Genomic DNA, 16730 nt, shown 5'->3' with positions numbered 1-16730 from the left:
CAACAGGGATTTGTTTTTGTTTGTTTGTTTGTTTTTTGGAGGGAAACCGGGAATGGAGAAAGTTACATGTAAATAAAGAAAATATCAAAAAAAAAAAAATTTCACAGTGTCACTACTATAATCAGGAAATAACCCAGCAGGGTGATTTCATATTACAAGTTACATTGGATTTATTTCTTAGCTTTCCTATGTACAAAAATCTGTGAATTTGAGTAAATGAGTTAACCTTTCTTTCTATGCTTTGTTAAAAATACTACATCTATCATGGGATTGCTAATGAATTAACAATATGTATATATAATTAGTATATAGATGAAAAATGCTTAAAACAGTGCCTGGAATATAGCTAATGATAGCATTCAGCACTGCATGCTATCATCTATTACATTTCTAACTTCTAATGGTTATGAGTACTCTATAACTAATGCTTATAGGTCTCCTCTTTCTCAGTGTTCTAAATAGAACCTTAACTTAGACTCATTAGGATATTTAACCCATAACTAGAGATTAGAGTGAGCTTCATTTTCTTTTGGTGCTAGCTGTATTTAGGTTTTTATGCCCATTTTCTCTAAAATAAGTTGAAAGGTTTCTTGTTACTCCAGTACTTTAGAAATGGCTACTCATGAACTCCTAATTACAAATGTTTAAGAATGTTTGGTTTTAATCCTGTATGACTCAGTTCATTAAAAATAATTCTTTGGTAGCAATTTTGTTTTATCCCAAGGCGTATGCAAATTTTCAACTTTAAATTGTTCAAATTTAGGCAGTTTGTGCTATATAAACAAAATTATAAGCTCATATTCTTTAATTCAGTCAGAAATTGTAAATGAAATAATGGGTTATACTCTTCATTAAATACAACTATATTACAAAGACAAATCCCTGTTCCAGCCATCAGTTCTTGTATAACAGGTGAGGTAACTGCCATCTTCCACATGTTTAGGACACAATCTTTGAAGACACCTTGACAGTTCTCTCTAACTTTGCATTTAATATACAGACAAATCTTATGAAATCCATCCAGAATCTACCCCATTGATTTCTCAGTTACAAAACTATCATTATCTCTCATCAAGATTATTTCATTAACTTTCTTCAATTACAAATCCATACATATATAATGTAGTTTGGTTATTTCTCTTATTTTTCTCCCCATCTGGCAAAACCCTTTTCTCTTCCACAAAAGTCCCCTCCTACTTTCATGGTGTGTGTGGGGGGGGCTGCTATAAGGATGCTTGCATGCTTAAGGATAGGGGTTATTTAGTTGTGCAAGGGCAACTTACTAATGACTCTGCCACTAAGAATTACAACTCTCTTCCCTCAGCAGTCATAAATTGGCTATCATTTCTTTGGAAAGAAGGGGGCCTTATGACCCACTTTCCCACACATGACAGAACATTACATGGGGCCTGTCTTGTGCAGTTCAATGCCAGTGCTATGAGTTACGGATTCCAATGGTCATGAAGCCCAGAAGGCACTGGTACTTTTCTACCCCTTTTCCAAAATGCTTCTTGAGCCTTGGGGTAGAAAGTGATATAGATTTACGTTTGCACACTCAGTAGTCATTTATTATTAGCATTTTATCTAGTTATGAATATCTTTGTTAACTCAGCCCTATGCAAACAAAAGCTTCCCTGATTCAGGGGAAAGCACTTAGCTGAGCATATAAGTATAAATACTTAGAAGACAGTTTACTAGAATATTCACTTTGAAAAATAACAGTAATAAACACTACTCTAGAGTCTATGATCCTCTAGCCATGGGCATTTCTGACCAGGCCTGTTGCCAGACACAAATTATTTCCTGTAGTACAAATCTCAAATCCAATTGGCAAGTGGTTGCTTACCCTCATAGCAGTTGTACCTTTATTGCAACAGTGTTATATCTTGCCCTGCAGGTTGGTTTTGTTGTTCACAGAATTTATGATAGAGGAAGATCATGGATGACTTTTCTCCTGGAACAGTCTGTATAGCACCTTCCAGCACTGTGAAACATACCCAAAGAAGAGAGATCTTCCAACTAGGTCCCAGCTTGAATTTCCTTAACTTTTTAAAAGGATTTTCTAATTTCACCCTTGCCTCTGATAGTGGATTATGCAGTTCTCTCAGTCAGTGTGGCAGCCTTCAGATTCCTAGCTTCCAGTATTGCTGGCTACTGGCAGCTTATCCCTTGTACTTCCCTGGAAATTGCTGTCAGTTAAGAAACTGCTATTTATTTCACTCAATGTTACAATGTTTTCCCAAAGATAACCAGCATCTAATGTTTGGTCAATGTGAGTTCGGGAACCCTCACCCAGGTTTAAAGACATCTGGCATTTAGTGATCCTAGGGGAGGACCCTTTAAGTTGGTTAAGTACTTTGTAACCAACACTTTGTATTCCATTCATTATCAGCTCTGTTTTCGTTTTTAGCTTTTTGTTTAGGAGATGGTATTTCACTATATAATATTGGCTAGCCAGGAATTCACTATGTCGACCAGTCTGGCCTTTAACTCATAAAAACCTCCCTGCCACTGCCTCCTGAGCACTGGGATAAGGGATGTGCATCGACACCGAGCCAGTCTTGTATTAGTCCCGCACAGATGCTGTTCCTCAAACGCTTCCCAATAAATGTTCTATATAGAAGTTTTCCAACTCTGATTCTGTTTTTCAGGGCTACTAAGCCCCAAATAAAGGGAAGAAGGAAGGAAGGAAGGAATTTTAAAATGGATTTCTTGAGCTTCAATATACCACTACCAAATAATAAAAACCCATAATTGATAAGAAACAGATGTTAATCATTCTAGACATGTTATAAAGATGCAATTATGAAAACTGATTAACAGTGATGATTTAAAAACCTGAAGGAAAGGAATACATTGGCATGTATAATACAGTTATGGAAGAGGTTTAGGGAAAATAATAACACTAAGGACTATGTATTTGTACAAAATCTAGATTAATGTGGTCTATGATGTAGAGCCAGACAATGCAAAACTAAAACTTATTAATCGCACAAGTTTCAGGCAATATGTGGAAGTAACTGAACTCTCTAGCAATAAACCAAACACTGTTTTCCTGCAGCCAGAAAAGTCAGAGTACAGAACAAAATATGAGAATAGTAGAACTTAGAGCTATAGTAATAAAAACAGTATAGCATTGGCACAAAAACAAACATATTAATCTAAAGAATCAAATTGAAGACCCAGATATAAATCCGCACAACTATGGACATGTGGATTTTTTATAAAGAAGCCATAAATACATACTGAAGAAAAGATAATAATGCCTTCAACAAATGGTGCTGGTCAAATCTGGATGACTACATATAGAGGAATCCAAATAGGTAGATACTTATTTTGCATAAAATTTAGCTTAAAATCAATGAATGACCTCAACATAAAAACAGATACACTGAACCTGATAAAAGAGAAAGTGGAGACTATCCTTGGATTCACTGTTAGTGCAGGCATCACGATCAACAATTAATAAATGAGACCTCATGAAACTGAAAAGCTTCTACATGGAAAAGACACTGTCATTTGGACAAAATGGCAGCTTACAGAATGGGGAAAGATTTTAAGCAATACACATCCAATAGAGGGCTAATATCCAAAAATTATAAAGTACTTAAAAATGCCAGGGACTGGATATCAAGAAAACAAATAACCTAATTAAAATCTTGTGTACAGCAAATGGATGGAACTAGAAAATATCAACCTGAGTGATGTAACTCAAACACAAAAGGCCATGCATGGTAGATACTCACTAGTAAGTGGATATTAGCCAAAAAAGTACAGAATACCCAGGACACAACTCACAAGACTCAAGAAAGTTAACAAGCCAAAGGACCTAAGTGAGGATTCCTCCATCCCACATGGGAGAGAGAAGAAAGCAGTCACCAACAGACAGGGGAACCTGGGTGGGAGAGGGGACAGGGAGGGGAAGGGGAAAACATGATAAGGTATTGAGGGAGAACAGGACTGAAGCCCTGAGGGCCATCAGAGAGAATGGAAACAGGCAACCTCAGGAGGTAGGAGGTGGGGTAGGAGAGGGACCCTCTGGAATGTACCAGAGACCTGGGAGGTCTCAGGATCTTGGATGAAGTGCTCCACAGGGAAAAGGAAACTTGTAGGATTCACCTCCAGTAGAGGTACAAGACATCAAGTGAAGGGATGGGGTAGCCACTCCACAGTCAAAAGCTCTGACCCAGAATTGTTCCTGTCTGAAGGAACTACAGGGACAAAAATGGAGAAGAGACTGAGGGAAAGGAGATCCAGTAACAGGCCCAAATTGAGATCCAGCTCAAGTAGAGGCCCAACACCCTGACACTATTACTGATGCTATGCTGTGCTTAGCCTAGCATGGAGCCTAGCATGGCTGCTCTCTGAGAGGCCCAACAAGCAGCTGAAAGAGTCTTACACAAATACTTACACCCAACCAATGCACAGAAGTTGGGGACCCCTATGGTTGAATTGGAGAGAAACTGGAAGAAGCTGAGTAGGAGGGTAGCTGCATGGGAAGACCAGCAGTCTCAACTGACCTGGACCCCTGAGATCTCTCAGACACTGCACCTCCAACCAGGCAGCATACACAGCTGATATGAGGCTCCCCAACACATATACCAAAGAGGACTGCCTGGTCTGACCTCAGTGAAAGAAGAGTGGGGGTCATCCTCTTGGAGACAGGGTGAGGAGGTATGGGATGGGGAGAAGTTGAGGGGTGGAGCAGACCAGAAGGGGGAGGAAGTCTGGACTGTAAAAAAAGGATTAAAGAATAAAAATAATTTTTTTAAAAAAATGTGTATAGATCCAAAGAGCCAATTTTAAAAAGAAGAAACTCAGCTAGCCGAGAAACATAAAAAGAAATGACTAACATCCTTAGTCATCAGGGAAATGCAAATCAAAACTACTTTGAGATTCATTCTTACATTCATCAGAATGGCCAAAATCAAATGACAGCTCATGCTGGCAAGTATGTGGATTAAGGGGAAGCTTGTACAGCCACTATAGAAATTAGTGTGGCAGTTTCTCAGGAAGATGGGAATCAATCTAACTCAAGATCCGGTGATAACCACTCTTGGGCATATATCAAAGGCTGCTTCATACTACCACAGAGATACTTGCTCAACCACTCATTCTCTACTTATAATATCCAGAAATTGAAAACAACCTAGATGACCCTCAACAGAAAAATGAATAAAGAAAATGTAGTATATCTATACAATGGACTATTTTTTAAAATGAAGTCATGAAATTCACTGGTAAATGGGTGGAACTATAAATAATCATCCTTAGGTGAACTATCTCAGGCATAAAACCAAAAGTGTATTATACATTTGCTTATATTTGGATATTAGCTGTTAAGTCAATGATAACCAAGCTGCAATCTGTAGAACCACAAAGATTAGTAATAGAGTAAAGGATTGTGGGGACAGATAGAACTCATAAAGGAAAGGCCATCCAGAGATTGCCCCACCTGGGGATCCATCCCATATACAGTCACCAAACCCAGACACTATTGTGGATACTAACAAGTGCTTGCTGACAGGAATCTGATATAGCTATCTGCTAAGAGGCTCTGCCAGTGCCTGACACATACAGAGATGGATGCTCTCAGCCAACCATTGGATTGAGCACAGGGTCCCTAATGGAGGAACTAGAGAAAGGACCCAAGGAGCTGAAGGGGTTTGCAGCCCCATAGAAGGAACAACCATATGAACCAATCAGTACCCTCAGAGTTCCTAGAATCTAAACCACCAACCAAAGAGTACACATGGAGGGACCCATGGCTCTAACTGCATAGGTAGCAGAGGATGGCCTTGTCAGGCATCAATGGGAGAGGCCCTTTGTCCTGTGAAGGCTCTATGCCCCAGTGTAGGGAAATACAAGAACCAGGAATGCGAGTGGGTGGGTTGATAAGCAGTGGGAGGGAGAGAGATTAGGGGGGTTTCAGAGGGGAAAACCAGGAAAGGGGATAACATTTGAAATGTAAATAAAATGTCTAATAAAAATAAAATAAAAACACTTGATTCAAAAAACGGAAAGGGAAATGGAATAGATAGTTATGGGCAGATGGGGCATTGGAACAAAAAGGACCAAGGGAAGGGAGGGAATAAGGAGTTGATAGAGAAAATACAGGGAGTTATAAAAACTTTTAAAGAATACTAGCAAGACTAGCACTAGAACTTAGATGGGGTAGGACTCAGATTCATGTATCTCTCGCAGTCCCCTGAGCCCAGGCCACTTTGGCCCGGGGGATGCAGCACCAGTTCAGAGGAGATAGCTGCTGCTTTAGACCCAGTATGTTTCAGATAGCCTCAGATGTACCTCAACTGTTGAGCTGCCAGATTTTTCATTTCTCTTTTACAATGATTGTAAAAGCCTCATGTCATTATTAAAGAAATATACTCAGATTAAAAAAAAAAAAGAATACTAGAATTCTTATGAGTTGTATCTTCTTGAAGCGGAGAGAGTGTGGTGAGATGAGAGGGGGTGAGGAAAATGATAGAGGAAGAAATGACAGAAATTAATAGCCTTATATATACAATAGAAGAGACACAAAATAAAAAATAACCAACTCCACCTCTATTAAAACACAGCACCAAACACTTTTTAAATATATTTTATGGTGCCAATAAAGGCAGACAGAATTTATGAACTAAGAAACATGATAAGCTGATCAAAAAAAGCAGCTGAGAAAGATAACCTTGTTAGAATGAACAAATTAAATTTTTTAGATTGCATTGTTTATAGTAAATCTCTATTCACAATTATTAAACAATTTCTTTCTAGTGTGATGCATGCATACACATAGTTCTAAAAGTATCATTTTATTGGTTCTTTTATTTATTTACATTTCAAATGTTATCCACCTTCCCAGTTTCCCCTCCACAAACCCCCTATCCCCTCCCCTCTCCCCTTGCCTCTATGAGGATGCCCCCCCACCTACTCCTGCCTCAGTGCCCTAGCATTTCCCTACCCTGGATCATCAAGCCTCTACAGGATCAAGGTGCTCACCTCCCATTGATGCCAGATAAGGCAACCCTCTGCTACATATGCAGCTGGAGCCATGGACCCCTCCATGTGTACTCTTTGGTTGGTGGTTTAGTCCCTGAGAGCTTTGGTGGGTCTGGTGGGTTGATATTGTTGTTCTTGCTATGGGGCTGCAAACTCCTTCAGTTTCTTCAGTCCTTTCCCTAACTCCTCCATTGGGGTCCACATGCTCAGGCTAATGGTTGGCTGCTTGCATCTGCATCTGTATTGGTCAGGCTCTGGCAGAGCCTCTCAGTGGACAGCTATGCCAGGCTCCTGTCAGCAAGCACTTCTTGGCATCACCAATAGTGTCTGGGTTTGGTGTCTGAAGATGGGATAGATCCCTAGTTGGGGCAGTCTCTGGATGGCCTTTCCTTCAGTCTCTGCTCCACTCTTTGTCCCTGTATTTCCTTTGAACAGGAGCAATTCTGGGTTAATAAATTTGAGATGAGTAGGTGGCACCATCCCTCAATCAGGGGCAGTTCCTAACCTCTGAATATGGTCTCTTATCAACCCAGATTTCTTAAAACTCTTCTGCTTTGAGAGCTTTTAATAAAATAGTATGGTATATCATTGAAATTGTGAATTTCACAATTATGAATGTATTGTGTATGCTTGTATCAGATATTATACAACCCAAAATCATATTTTGTCTCATTATGGTTATAATATTTTCCAAATTTAACCCAAAATAGTTACAACTTTTAATACTTAGCTTAGAATGCCTAAATTACAAGGAAATAGTCTGTAATTTCAGATTGATAACCCTAACTATAATTACTATTTATTATCAGTAAACATCTATGGTCAGAAATAGTGAATGGACAATATAGTAGCTTGTTATTCCTAAGAACAGCTACTTGTAGCCCACTGTCCAGGTAAAGAGCAGAGTTTCATTAATGAGAAAGTGTGGGTTCAAATGCTGGTTCTATGATAAACATATTAGTAAAATTGGGGTGAAAATATAAAATTAGTGTAAAGATTAAATGAGACAATACTCAGAGCCAGCATGGAACAGACATTCAAGAGTGACTCTTGTTAAAATATTAACATACCATCTATGAAAAACATTTTGTTGTCCTTATTTGCACTTCACATGCAAACAAGATCACCTGATAGGTTAATGACTACAAAATCAACATATTGCAACTACAAATGATCTGTCACTCTGCACAAAAATCAACATATTGCAACTACAAATGATCTGTCACTCTGCACAACAGCATGTGACCTGCTGCCATTAATACCAGTGACCCTTATGTGCCTGAGCCTCATGGCAAAGCCATAGAAACATCTCTGTTCTTTCAAGGAAGCTATCAGCAAGACATCAGTGCACATCAAAACTCCCTGGGTAAGAGCGAGACCTCTCCTTCCTCCTGGAAGCATTGCTTCCTGTCACAGAGGATGGGAAATTCTTCTTACAGAAAAAAATGCTAACATTTGTTGAGTGATTTCTGTAAGCCAGACAATGTTGTTAATTAGCATGCAGTCTTCACAAACACATGAGGAAATGTGTACACGTGGGAAGAAGAGTGGCGCTCAGACATCTAAGGAACTTAAGACACCCTAGAAACTGTAGAGCTTGGCTTCAAACCTGAAAATCTGAACAATAGTATAGTTTAACCACCATTTTGCATACCCTCTCACTAAACTATTAGAATAACTATAAGTCATCAAGATAAATGTAAGAACATTCTGTAGACTGATAATTTCACAACTCAGTGTCTCAAAGAGGACAGATTATATCATATTACAGCAAGAATCCAATATAGATCTCAAAAGACAAAACAGAACTTAAGATTTTTTTGTTTCTTTGCATCTTATTTTCTCTTTCTCTCTCTCTATTGCTTTAATTTACTTGGGATTTTAAGTTAACTATAGGGAACTATGTTAACTAGATTGATCATGGCCAAGTATCAAGGTTCCACTGCTGTACAAATCAATTCATGCTAACACATACTTTCCTTTAAAGTTTAATGCCTCTGTTTACTTTAATAACAATCAACTTGTGAAAATAGTATTTCACTTATTTGACCACTTTAAAATATAAAATGATTTAAAGCCGCATAAATGGAAAAGCTATGAACAGATTCAGTGACTTAGATGAATCTCATAAATCTAATATTTAATGAAATTGGCCAGATGCATAGAATAATATCATATTGTGAGTGAATTCAAATGAAATGGTAACCTACCAAAGTGACATATAGCATTAGAATTCAGGGTAGAGACTGCCCTGTATATGGTCCAAGGCAGCTGTAAATCTATTGTTATTATGTTTTTAAGCTGATTGCTGATGCTTATACAAATGTTTTATGGTCACATGGCAACAAAAAAAAGTATATATTCAAAATCAATACTTCATAAAAAAAACTTTGTTCTGAAATTTGTATTTAAATATTTCTAAACATTTAAACTTGAATATATCACATGTTTTATAATTTTCTACTAGATAACAAGTAGAAATATCTAAATATTCATGGTTTTGATTTCACGTATTTTTCCTGTTTCTTTTTATTCTCTTTGTTCCCTCTTCTATTTTATTTTCCTGCTTATTTTTGTGTGTCCTACAACATGCTTATATGCTCAAAGATGAGATATTTTTTCTCCCTAGTTGTAAAAATACTGGATCAAACTTCTTCACATCTCAACAAACTGAGCAAATATCACAGGAGAGCAACTTTGTGAACTCAAGAAGCATTGTGGGACAGACAAGATGTGTTATAAAACTGCTAGGGGCTTTGTCAAAACCTTATAACCCTGGCATAGAAAAACACACTATAATCACATTTTGAGGCAGAATTCATAGCTGGAGACCAGACTTAGATACATAGTTATTTGTGAAACACCTCAATACACAGCCTTTCCTAATGAATAAGAAATTATATGAACATTTTGCTTAAAGTTTCCCCTTTTGTCATAATTCCCAATAGAACTTGTTATACACTTAAGTCAATGTGGTGTTGTTTCTTTCAATAATTTTAACAATTCTTGATAAGCACATCCCATCCTTTCTCCCTACGCTGGAAATCTAGATGTCACTAATCTAATTGCTTAATTTAAAAATGAACAATGATAAAAACAATGTAACTTGCATTGAGGTATTTGATAGTAATTTTTAATATGTTCTTGTAAAACAGAAACCACGACTATTTGATTTGGATACCAATTAGGATGCTATAACTCACATTTGGGACTTAATAAAGACTTTAATTATATTCTTGGTGAACTGGCCCTGAGATACAGTATTTGGAGATGCAGAGAAGAGGGTGATTAAATACAAGATGGCACAAGTAAGTTAGACAACAAAACCAATTAGAAGGACTTCTCTTCCAGATATTAAAATTATTTCAGATTTTGACCTTAGGAAATTTCTGGTCGTGTTTTAAGTATGAGCATTGGAAAAAGTAGATCTACACTTACAGATTAAGACATTGGTAATGAAGGAAGAAAAATAATCTCATTATAATTAAAGCATTTACTATGACAGTAAGAGTCACACCCACTAATCTCTGTGTCCTAGGAGTAGATAACAACAAAATTAAGTGTCCCTGGATACAAGATAAATTTCTCCCAACGGCAATGAACGCTCAAGGAAACAAACACACAAAAACAGCTCCTTTTGCATCAACCAGTGTTCTAAATAACTTATACTTACTCAGTCCTCAGAAAATTCATGACGTAAGGCATTATTGTTATTACTTTCATCATTATTTTATTATTATTTGAGAATGATGAATGAGCCACAGATCAATAACTGTCACAACGAGGATCAGACAGGTCAACTGTCTGGCTGTAGCTCTTTACCTTAGCTTGTCCTGTACACTACCAATGAGAAAAAAAATGAAGTCAAACATTCTTTCTATAGAAGGTTTTATGACAGAAGAATTTATTATAACTGTAGGACAACAATATGTTTTCTAGGAAGAATAGGTTAGTATATTAAATAGAAAATAAACAATCTCTGGTATCAAATTAAAAGACATTTGGGGACTTATTCAACAGTCACCTACCTATATGTGACATAAGCAATTCATTTAACTTCTCAGATACTTAGCTTTCTCCTTCCAAACAAGTATAGCAATTGTTATATGGAGGTAGAAATGAAAAGAGGCAGGAAAATATTATTTTTTTTAAAACACCAATCTTGAATTTCAAAATGCTTGGCTGTTCCTCTAGCCGTGAACTGGACATGTGGCCCAGGGAAATACACCCATCAGGCAAAAACTCCTTTTTTATTAGATATTTTCTTTATTTACATTTCAAATGTTATCCCCTTTCATTCTTTCTCCTCTGAAGACCCTCTATCTCCTCCGCCCACCCCCTGTTCACCAACCCACCCACTCATGCTTTCTGCCTCTGGCTGAGTCATAGAGCCTTCACAGGACCAAAGGTCTTTCTTCACACTGATGACCGACAAGGCTGCATATCTGCTAGATATGCAGCTGGAGCTATAAGTTCCACCATGTGTACTCTTTGGTGGGTGGTTTAGTCCCTGAGAGCTCTGAGGGTACTGGTTAGTTCATATTGTTGTTCCTCCTATGGGGCTGCAAACCCCTTCAGTTCCTTGGGTCTTTTCTCTAGCTCCTCCATTGCAGACCCTGTGCTCAGTCCAACGGTTGGCTGCAATCCTCCACCTCTGTATTTATCAGCCACTAGTGGGGCCTCTCAGGAGAGAGCTAAAATAGGCTTCTGTCAGCAAGCACTGGTTGGCATCCACAATAGTGTCTGGGTTTGTTTATGATTCTCTGAACATCGTGGATATCCATCCATACTTCCTAAGACCTTATCCATTCATGCTTGCCCATCAGCTTCCTTGATGATTAAAATAAGGACCAAAACAAAGTAACCTTTATATTTTCTTTACTTTTGTGTGTGTGTTCATGCCTGTGTGGGGGAATGTGCACATGACTACAGATGCCTGTAGAGACCGTCAGCATCTGATCCCCTGGAGCTGCAGTTGTAAGCATCCTAAATGGGTTCTGGGAACCAAACCCCAATCTTCTTCAAGAGCAGTGGACACTCTTAATTGCTGAATCATCTGTCTAGATTCAAGAGCTACTGTCTGGCATTAATAGTCTGTGGTTCTAAAGTAAAGCTTGAGAAACCGTCCCAGGCTTCTATTCATTTGCCAAGTCTAAGTTGTTTGTATCTATAAACATTCTTCCTTGCAATGATTATGTAGAAAATGCACAAAGAAAAATGAAGAGAGTAAATGTGCAGACTTTGGTGTTCACTACCTCCAGCTGACACAGACAGATGCTCCACACACTCTTTTCTCAGGACACATTTTTTTGAAATGTAGATTAATATATGGCATTGAGCTGAACTTCTATGAAAGACAAAAAAAAATCAATGTGACTTATAGAAACTTTGTTAAAGAAAAAAATATTGTTTTTCCTCGTACTCTAGCATGACAGCGCCCAAGGAAATCACAAAGAAACTGAAACAAGTTTCTATGTTTTAGATGTTTTTTATTCCTCTGGTATGTTGGCCTACCAATATTATTGTGTGTTATGCCTGTGGAATGCAGCCTAGAGAAATAAAGAACAGCAACTAGGGTCAAGTTGACAAGTGTAAAAGACAGATGAAAGAACTGATCAGAGAGAAGGTTTCAGCTGTTCTGATCCTCAGGCACCTCAGATGCAAAATGAAAGTGATCGTACTTGTTGCCTAAAGTTTCCAACAGAGAGAAGTCATACTAAAGGCCTGCGATACTGCGCTTTATTTAACTGTGCTTGTTACATTTATCATTACCCTTAGCTACTTAAAATAAGTATGCTAGATGAAAAAGTGAACTATTACTTTCCATATATTACTCATTTCAGTCCAAGGAAAAACTATGACTTGCAGCTCTATCACTTCAAAACAAGTAGGTAAGACCACTACGGGAAAGAAAGAAACAATGTCCCCTGAGCTTCAGGGAAGAGGTATCAGTGTTCCACCCATATTGCTACAATTTTTATAATCTATAATAAAACTACATGAAAGTGGCAATCCAAATCTCATGTTTACTCTGAATGCTTACAAGATCACACACAGAACAGAAGTTTGAACACAGCTTTCTTTGCGCTCCATAGTCAAACATTGCTACAGATATCCTGGTAGGGGAAGCAGGCATATAACTGCTAAACATGGCTCAAATTTTGCAGTTCTTTGATTTTCATCCTTTATTTTGTAATCAGGAGTGTGAGAATATCTTCACAAGACTAAGAATGAGTGCAGCAAGGAACATAAGATGAAACAAAATCGAAAAACCAAAAAAAAACAAAAAAAGAAAAGAAAAAAGATGAGACAAAAATTAATGTGAGGCAATTATGAAGGAAGTATTCCCAGTTGCTAATATATCAGTCACCACAGGAATGTCAACAGAAAAGTAAACTGACTTACATTGAACAAGAACCTCCTTGGACTCCATGAAAGTGTTTTGAAGAGAAGAGAGAATTTAGATGTCTCAGCAGGAGTCTCCCACTTGCTACTGAAATCGCCAGTGTCTCTTGTTCATACCACCTCACCAGGCACACAGCCACAGGCATTCCTTCCTAACAGCTGGTCTTTAATCCTCTCTTTAAGTTTAAGCAAAATCTTTTCAATAATATGGAACACACAACACTTAAAATTTCCAAAAATAAATTACTTCAAAAAAACATCATCTCCTTCTATGGCAGTGCTTTATCTCCCTAAATAATCATTTTAAAAAGGGGGGAGAAAAACTATAAAATTCATTTTCATATCAACTGATCGATTAAGCAGTAAGACTACCCAGTACCAATCTCTTCTTTCAGCTGGAATGTGAGCACTCCAGGAAGAAACACAAATGTCACAGCCATTTGGGGGCCACTGAAAATGAAAGATGTGTGTTAGAAAGCAGCAATTGCAATAACAATCTACTACAGGAAGTAAAAAAACACTTCATAATCCAGACTGTCCCAAACTAAAACTAAGAATGAGAGGATTGGCAACAGTATTACAGAGATACCATAGATAGCCCTGGTTGTTCTTTTTCTATGCAGTAGTACAAAGCATATAAGAAAGTGCCTCTTGACTCTTTGAAAATGATAAAAATAAATACCAACTGTTTTTACTTAAAATAATTTTAATTCAAAATCTTCACTAGTTTTCATTTTTAAATGTAACAAAATTATGAATATCTGCGTAAACTTGCTAAAAAATACATAAATGGGCAACAGTATTTTTGTGTGAAATTTCCTAATCTTTGTACACCGGCTTTCAATGTTTAATATATAAGCATAAATAATATATAAGCATATTTTTAGGGTAAGACTAACTCTGTAAAATATTTCTAGTCCCCTAACTTGAATAAAGGATATATCTGAAAAACTAGCAGCAATTATCATATTTAACTGCAAATACTGTATGTATCTACCTAAGATCAGGAATAACATAAGAGTATTTATTTCTGTTCAGAATTACATTAGCAGTTCCAGCCAGAGCAGTTATGCAGAAAAAAACAAGTAAAAGCTACCAGATTGAAGAAATAATAAGATTATGTCTAGTCACAACTAACAACAATCTTGTATACAAAAAAAAAAAAAACAAAGAAATTTAAACACACACACACACACTTATTACAGCTAACAAATAAATTCAGTAAGATTGCAATATGTACTAATATACAAGACATACCATATATCAACATTTTATATTCCAAGAGCCTTTATGAATATCTACAAAAACAAATGGAAGGTTACTACAATAAAAACTAAAAAACCTTTTTAAAATAAAATTAAACATAAATCGATGGAAAACATTCATCATCGTAATTTAAAAGACTTAATGTTGCTAAGATGATAGAACTACTCAAACATATTAGAGATTCAACAAGGCAATCATAATAATCTTTGCTGACATGATCTTCTCCCCCAAAATTAACAAACTGATCCCAAAATTCATATAAAAATACAAGAGATCAAAAAAGTTGAAAAAGATGGACAAAGTAGAAGATTCATGCTTTCTGATTTTAAAACTGAATATGGTACTGGCATAGTAATAGCCATACAGATGAATGGGGTATAATTGTGATTCTAAGAATAAACACATTCATCATCAGCCAGTTTTCAACAGTAGGACCAAGATAATTCCATGGTGGAAAGAATAGTCTCTTTAATAATTTGTTTAGGGATAACTGAATATTCACATGTATAAACTAATTAACTTAAATTCATATCATCAATTAAAATTAAATTGGATTGAAAAGTTTAAGAGTTAAAAAAAGTTATAAAGTTATAAAGCTCTATTAAAAAGAAAATAAGTGTAAACTTTCACAGCCTTGTGTTAGGTACTGACTTCTTAGTTAAGATATTAAAAGAGCAGATGAAATAAAGAAAAAATATACTTTAATAAAATTTATACTTCAAATGAAGTATATAAAAATGTTAAAGGAAACCAAAATATAACATTTGACTACAAATTATACTACAGATCCTATAGGGATAAAAAAATCCTGATATTGGCATAAAAATAAACATACATCAGTGGAGTCTAATAGAGAAATCTGATTCTCAATAGATAGCCTAAACCAGCATGGAATAAAAGATACTGTCTTCAACAAACATTACCAGAGAAAGTGTGCTCACATAAAGACAGCTGAATGTAGATCCCCACTTCATTCTATAAAAAAAATTAATCAAAGATGGATCAAATACCTTAATCTAAGATCGACCAGAAGAAAACACAAGAAAATAATTTAACATATAGGCATAGATAAAGATTTCCTGAAAAGGACTCTGAAAAAATAGAGCTGACAAATGGAACTGAATAAATTAACTAAAAGAAACAACAAAATGAAAAGATACCCTACAGAATGGGAAAGATATTTAGAAGCTATTCGTCTGAAAAGGGATTAATAACCAGAATATATAAAGAACTCAATAAATTAAATAGCAAAAGAATAAATAACCCAATCAATAAATGGACAGATGAGTTAGACAGTTCTCAAACCCAGTCACTATTGTGGATGACAACGAGTGCTTGCTGACAGAAGCCTGTTATAGCTGTCTCCTGAGAGACTCTGTCAGTGCCTGACAAATACAGAGATGGAGGCTCGCAGCCACCATTGGACTGAGCACAGGGTCCCCAGTGGAAGAGCTGGAGAAAGAACCCAAGGAGTTGAAGGGATTTGCAGCCCTATAGGAAGAACAATATGAACTAACCAGTACTGCCAGAGCTCCCAGGGACTAAACCATCAACCAAAGAGTACACATGGTGGGACTCATGGCTCCAGCTATAGCAGAGGATGGCCTGCACAGTTATCAATGGGAAGAGAGGAGCTAGGTAGTCATGGCACACGCCTTTAATCCTAGCAGGTGGGAGGCAGAGGCAGGAAGATTTCTGAGTTCAAGGCCAGGCTGGTCCACAGAGTGAGTTCCAGGACAGCCAGGGCTATACAGAGAAACCCTGTCAAAAAAAAAAAAAAAGGAGGAGAGGTCCCTGGTCCTGTGAAGGCTCTATGCCCCGATGTATGGGAATGCCAGGGCCAGGAAGCAGGAGTGGGTGGGTTGGTGAGCAGGGGGAGGAGGGAAATAGGATAGGGAGTTTTCAGAGGGGAAACGAGGAGAGGGGATAACATTTGAAATGTAAATAAAGAAAATATCTAATAAAAATTGGAAAAAATGTACAAATGATCAATAAATACAGGAAATATTCAACATTCTTAGCCTTTGGGGAAACACAAAACCAATTTACAAAAAAAAAAAAAA

The 16730-nt window shown here is 37.0% G+C and overlaps 1 protein-coding gene across 5 annotated transcripts in view; it reads right to left on the bottom strand.

Moving 5' to 3' along the window:
* Dlg2 (discs large MAGUK scaffold protein 2) overlaps positions 1-16730 on the bottom strand; it is a 1953494-nt gene that overhangs the window by 1796540 nt on the left and 140224 nt on the right. The window contains exon 1 of one of the 5 annotated variants that reach the window (XM_031387351.1): positions 13402-13444. The exons of the other annotated variants lie outside the window; for them this stretch is intronic. Coding sequence (XP_031243211.1) covers positions 13402-13429 — 28 coding nt within the window. The 5' untranslated portion in view covers positions 13430-13444. Of the gene's footprint in view, positions 1-13401; positions 13445-16730 lie in introns of those variants that run through there. 5 annotated transcript variants of the gene reach the window in all.

This window comes from Mastomys coucha, unplaced genomic scaffold (assembly GCF_008632895.1).
Source record: "Mastomys coucha isolate ucsf_1 unplaced genomic scaffold, UCSF_Mcou_1 pScaffold21, whole genome shotgun sequence".
NCBI lineage: Eukaryota > Metazoa > Chordata > Mammalia > Rodentia > Muridae > Mastomys > Mastomys coucha.
This window is presented reverse-complemented; position numbering and strand designations above follow the sequence as displayed.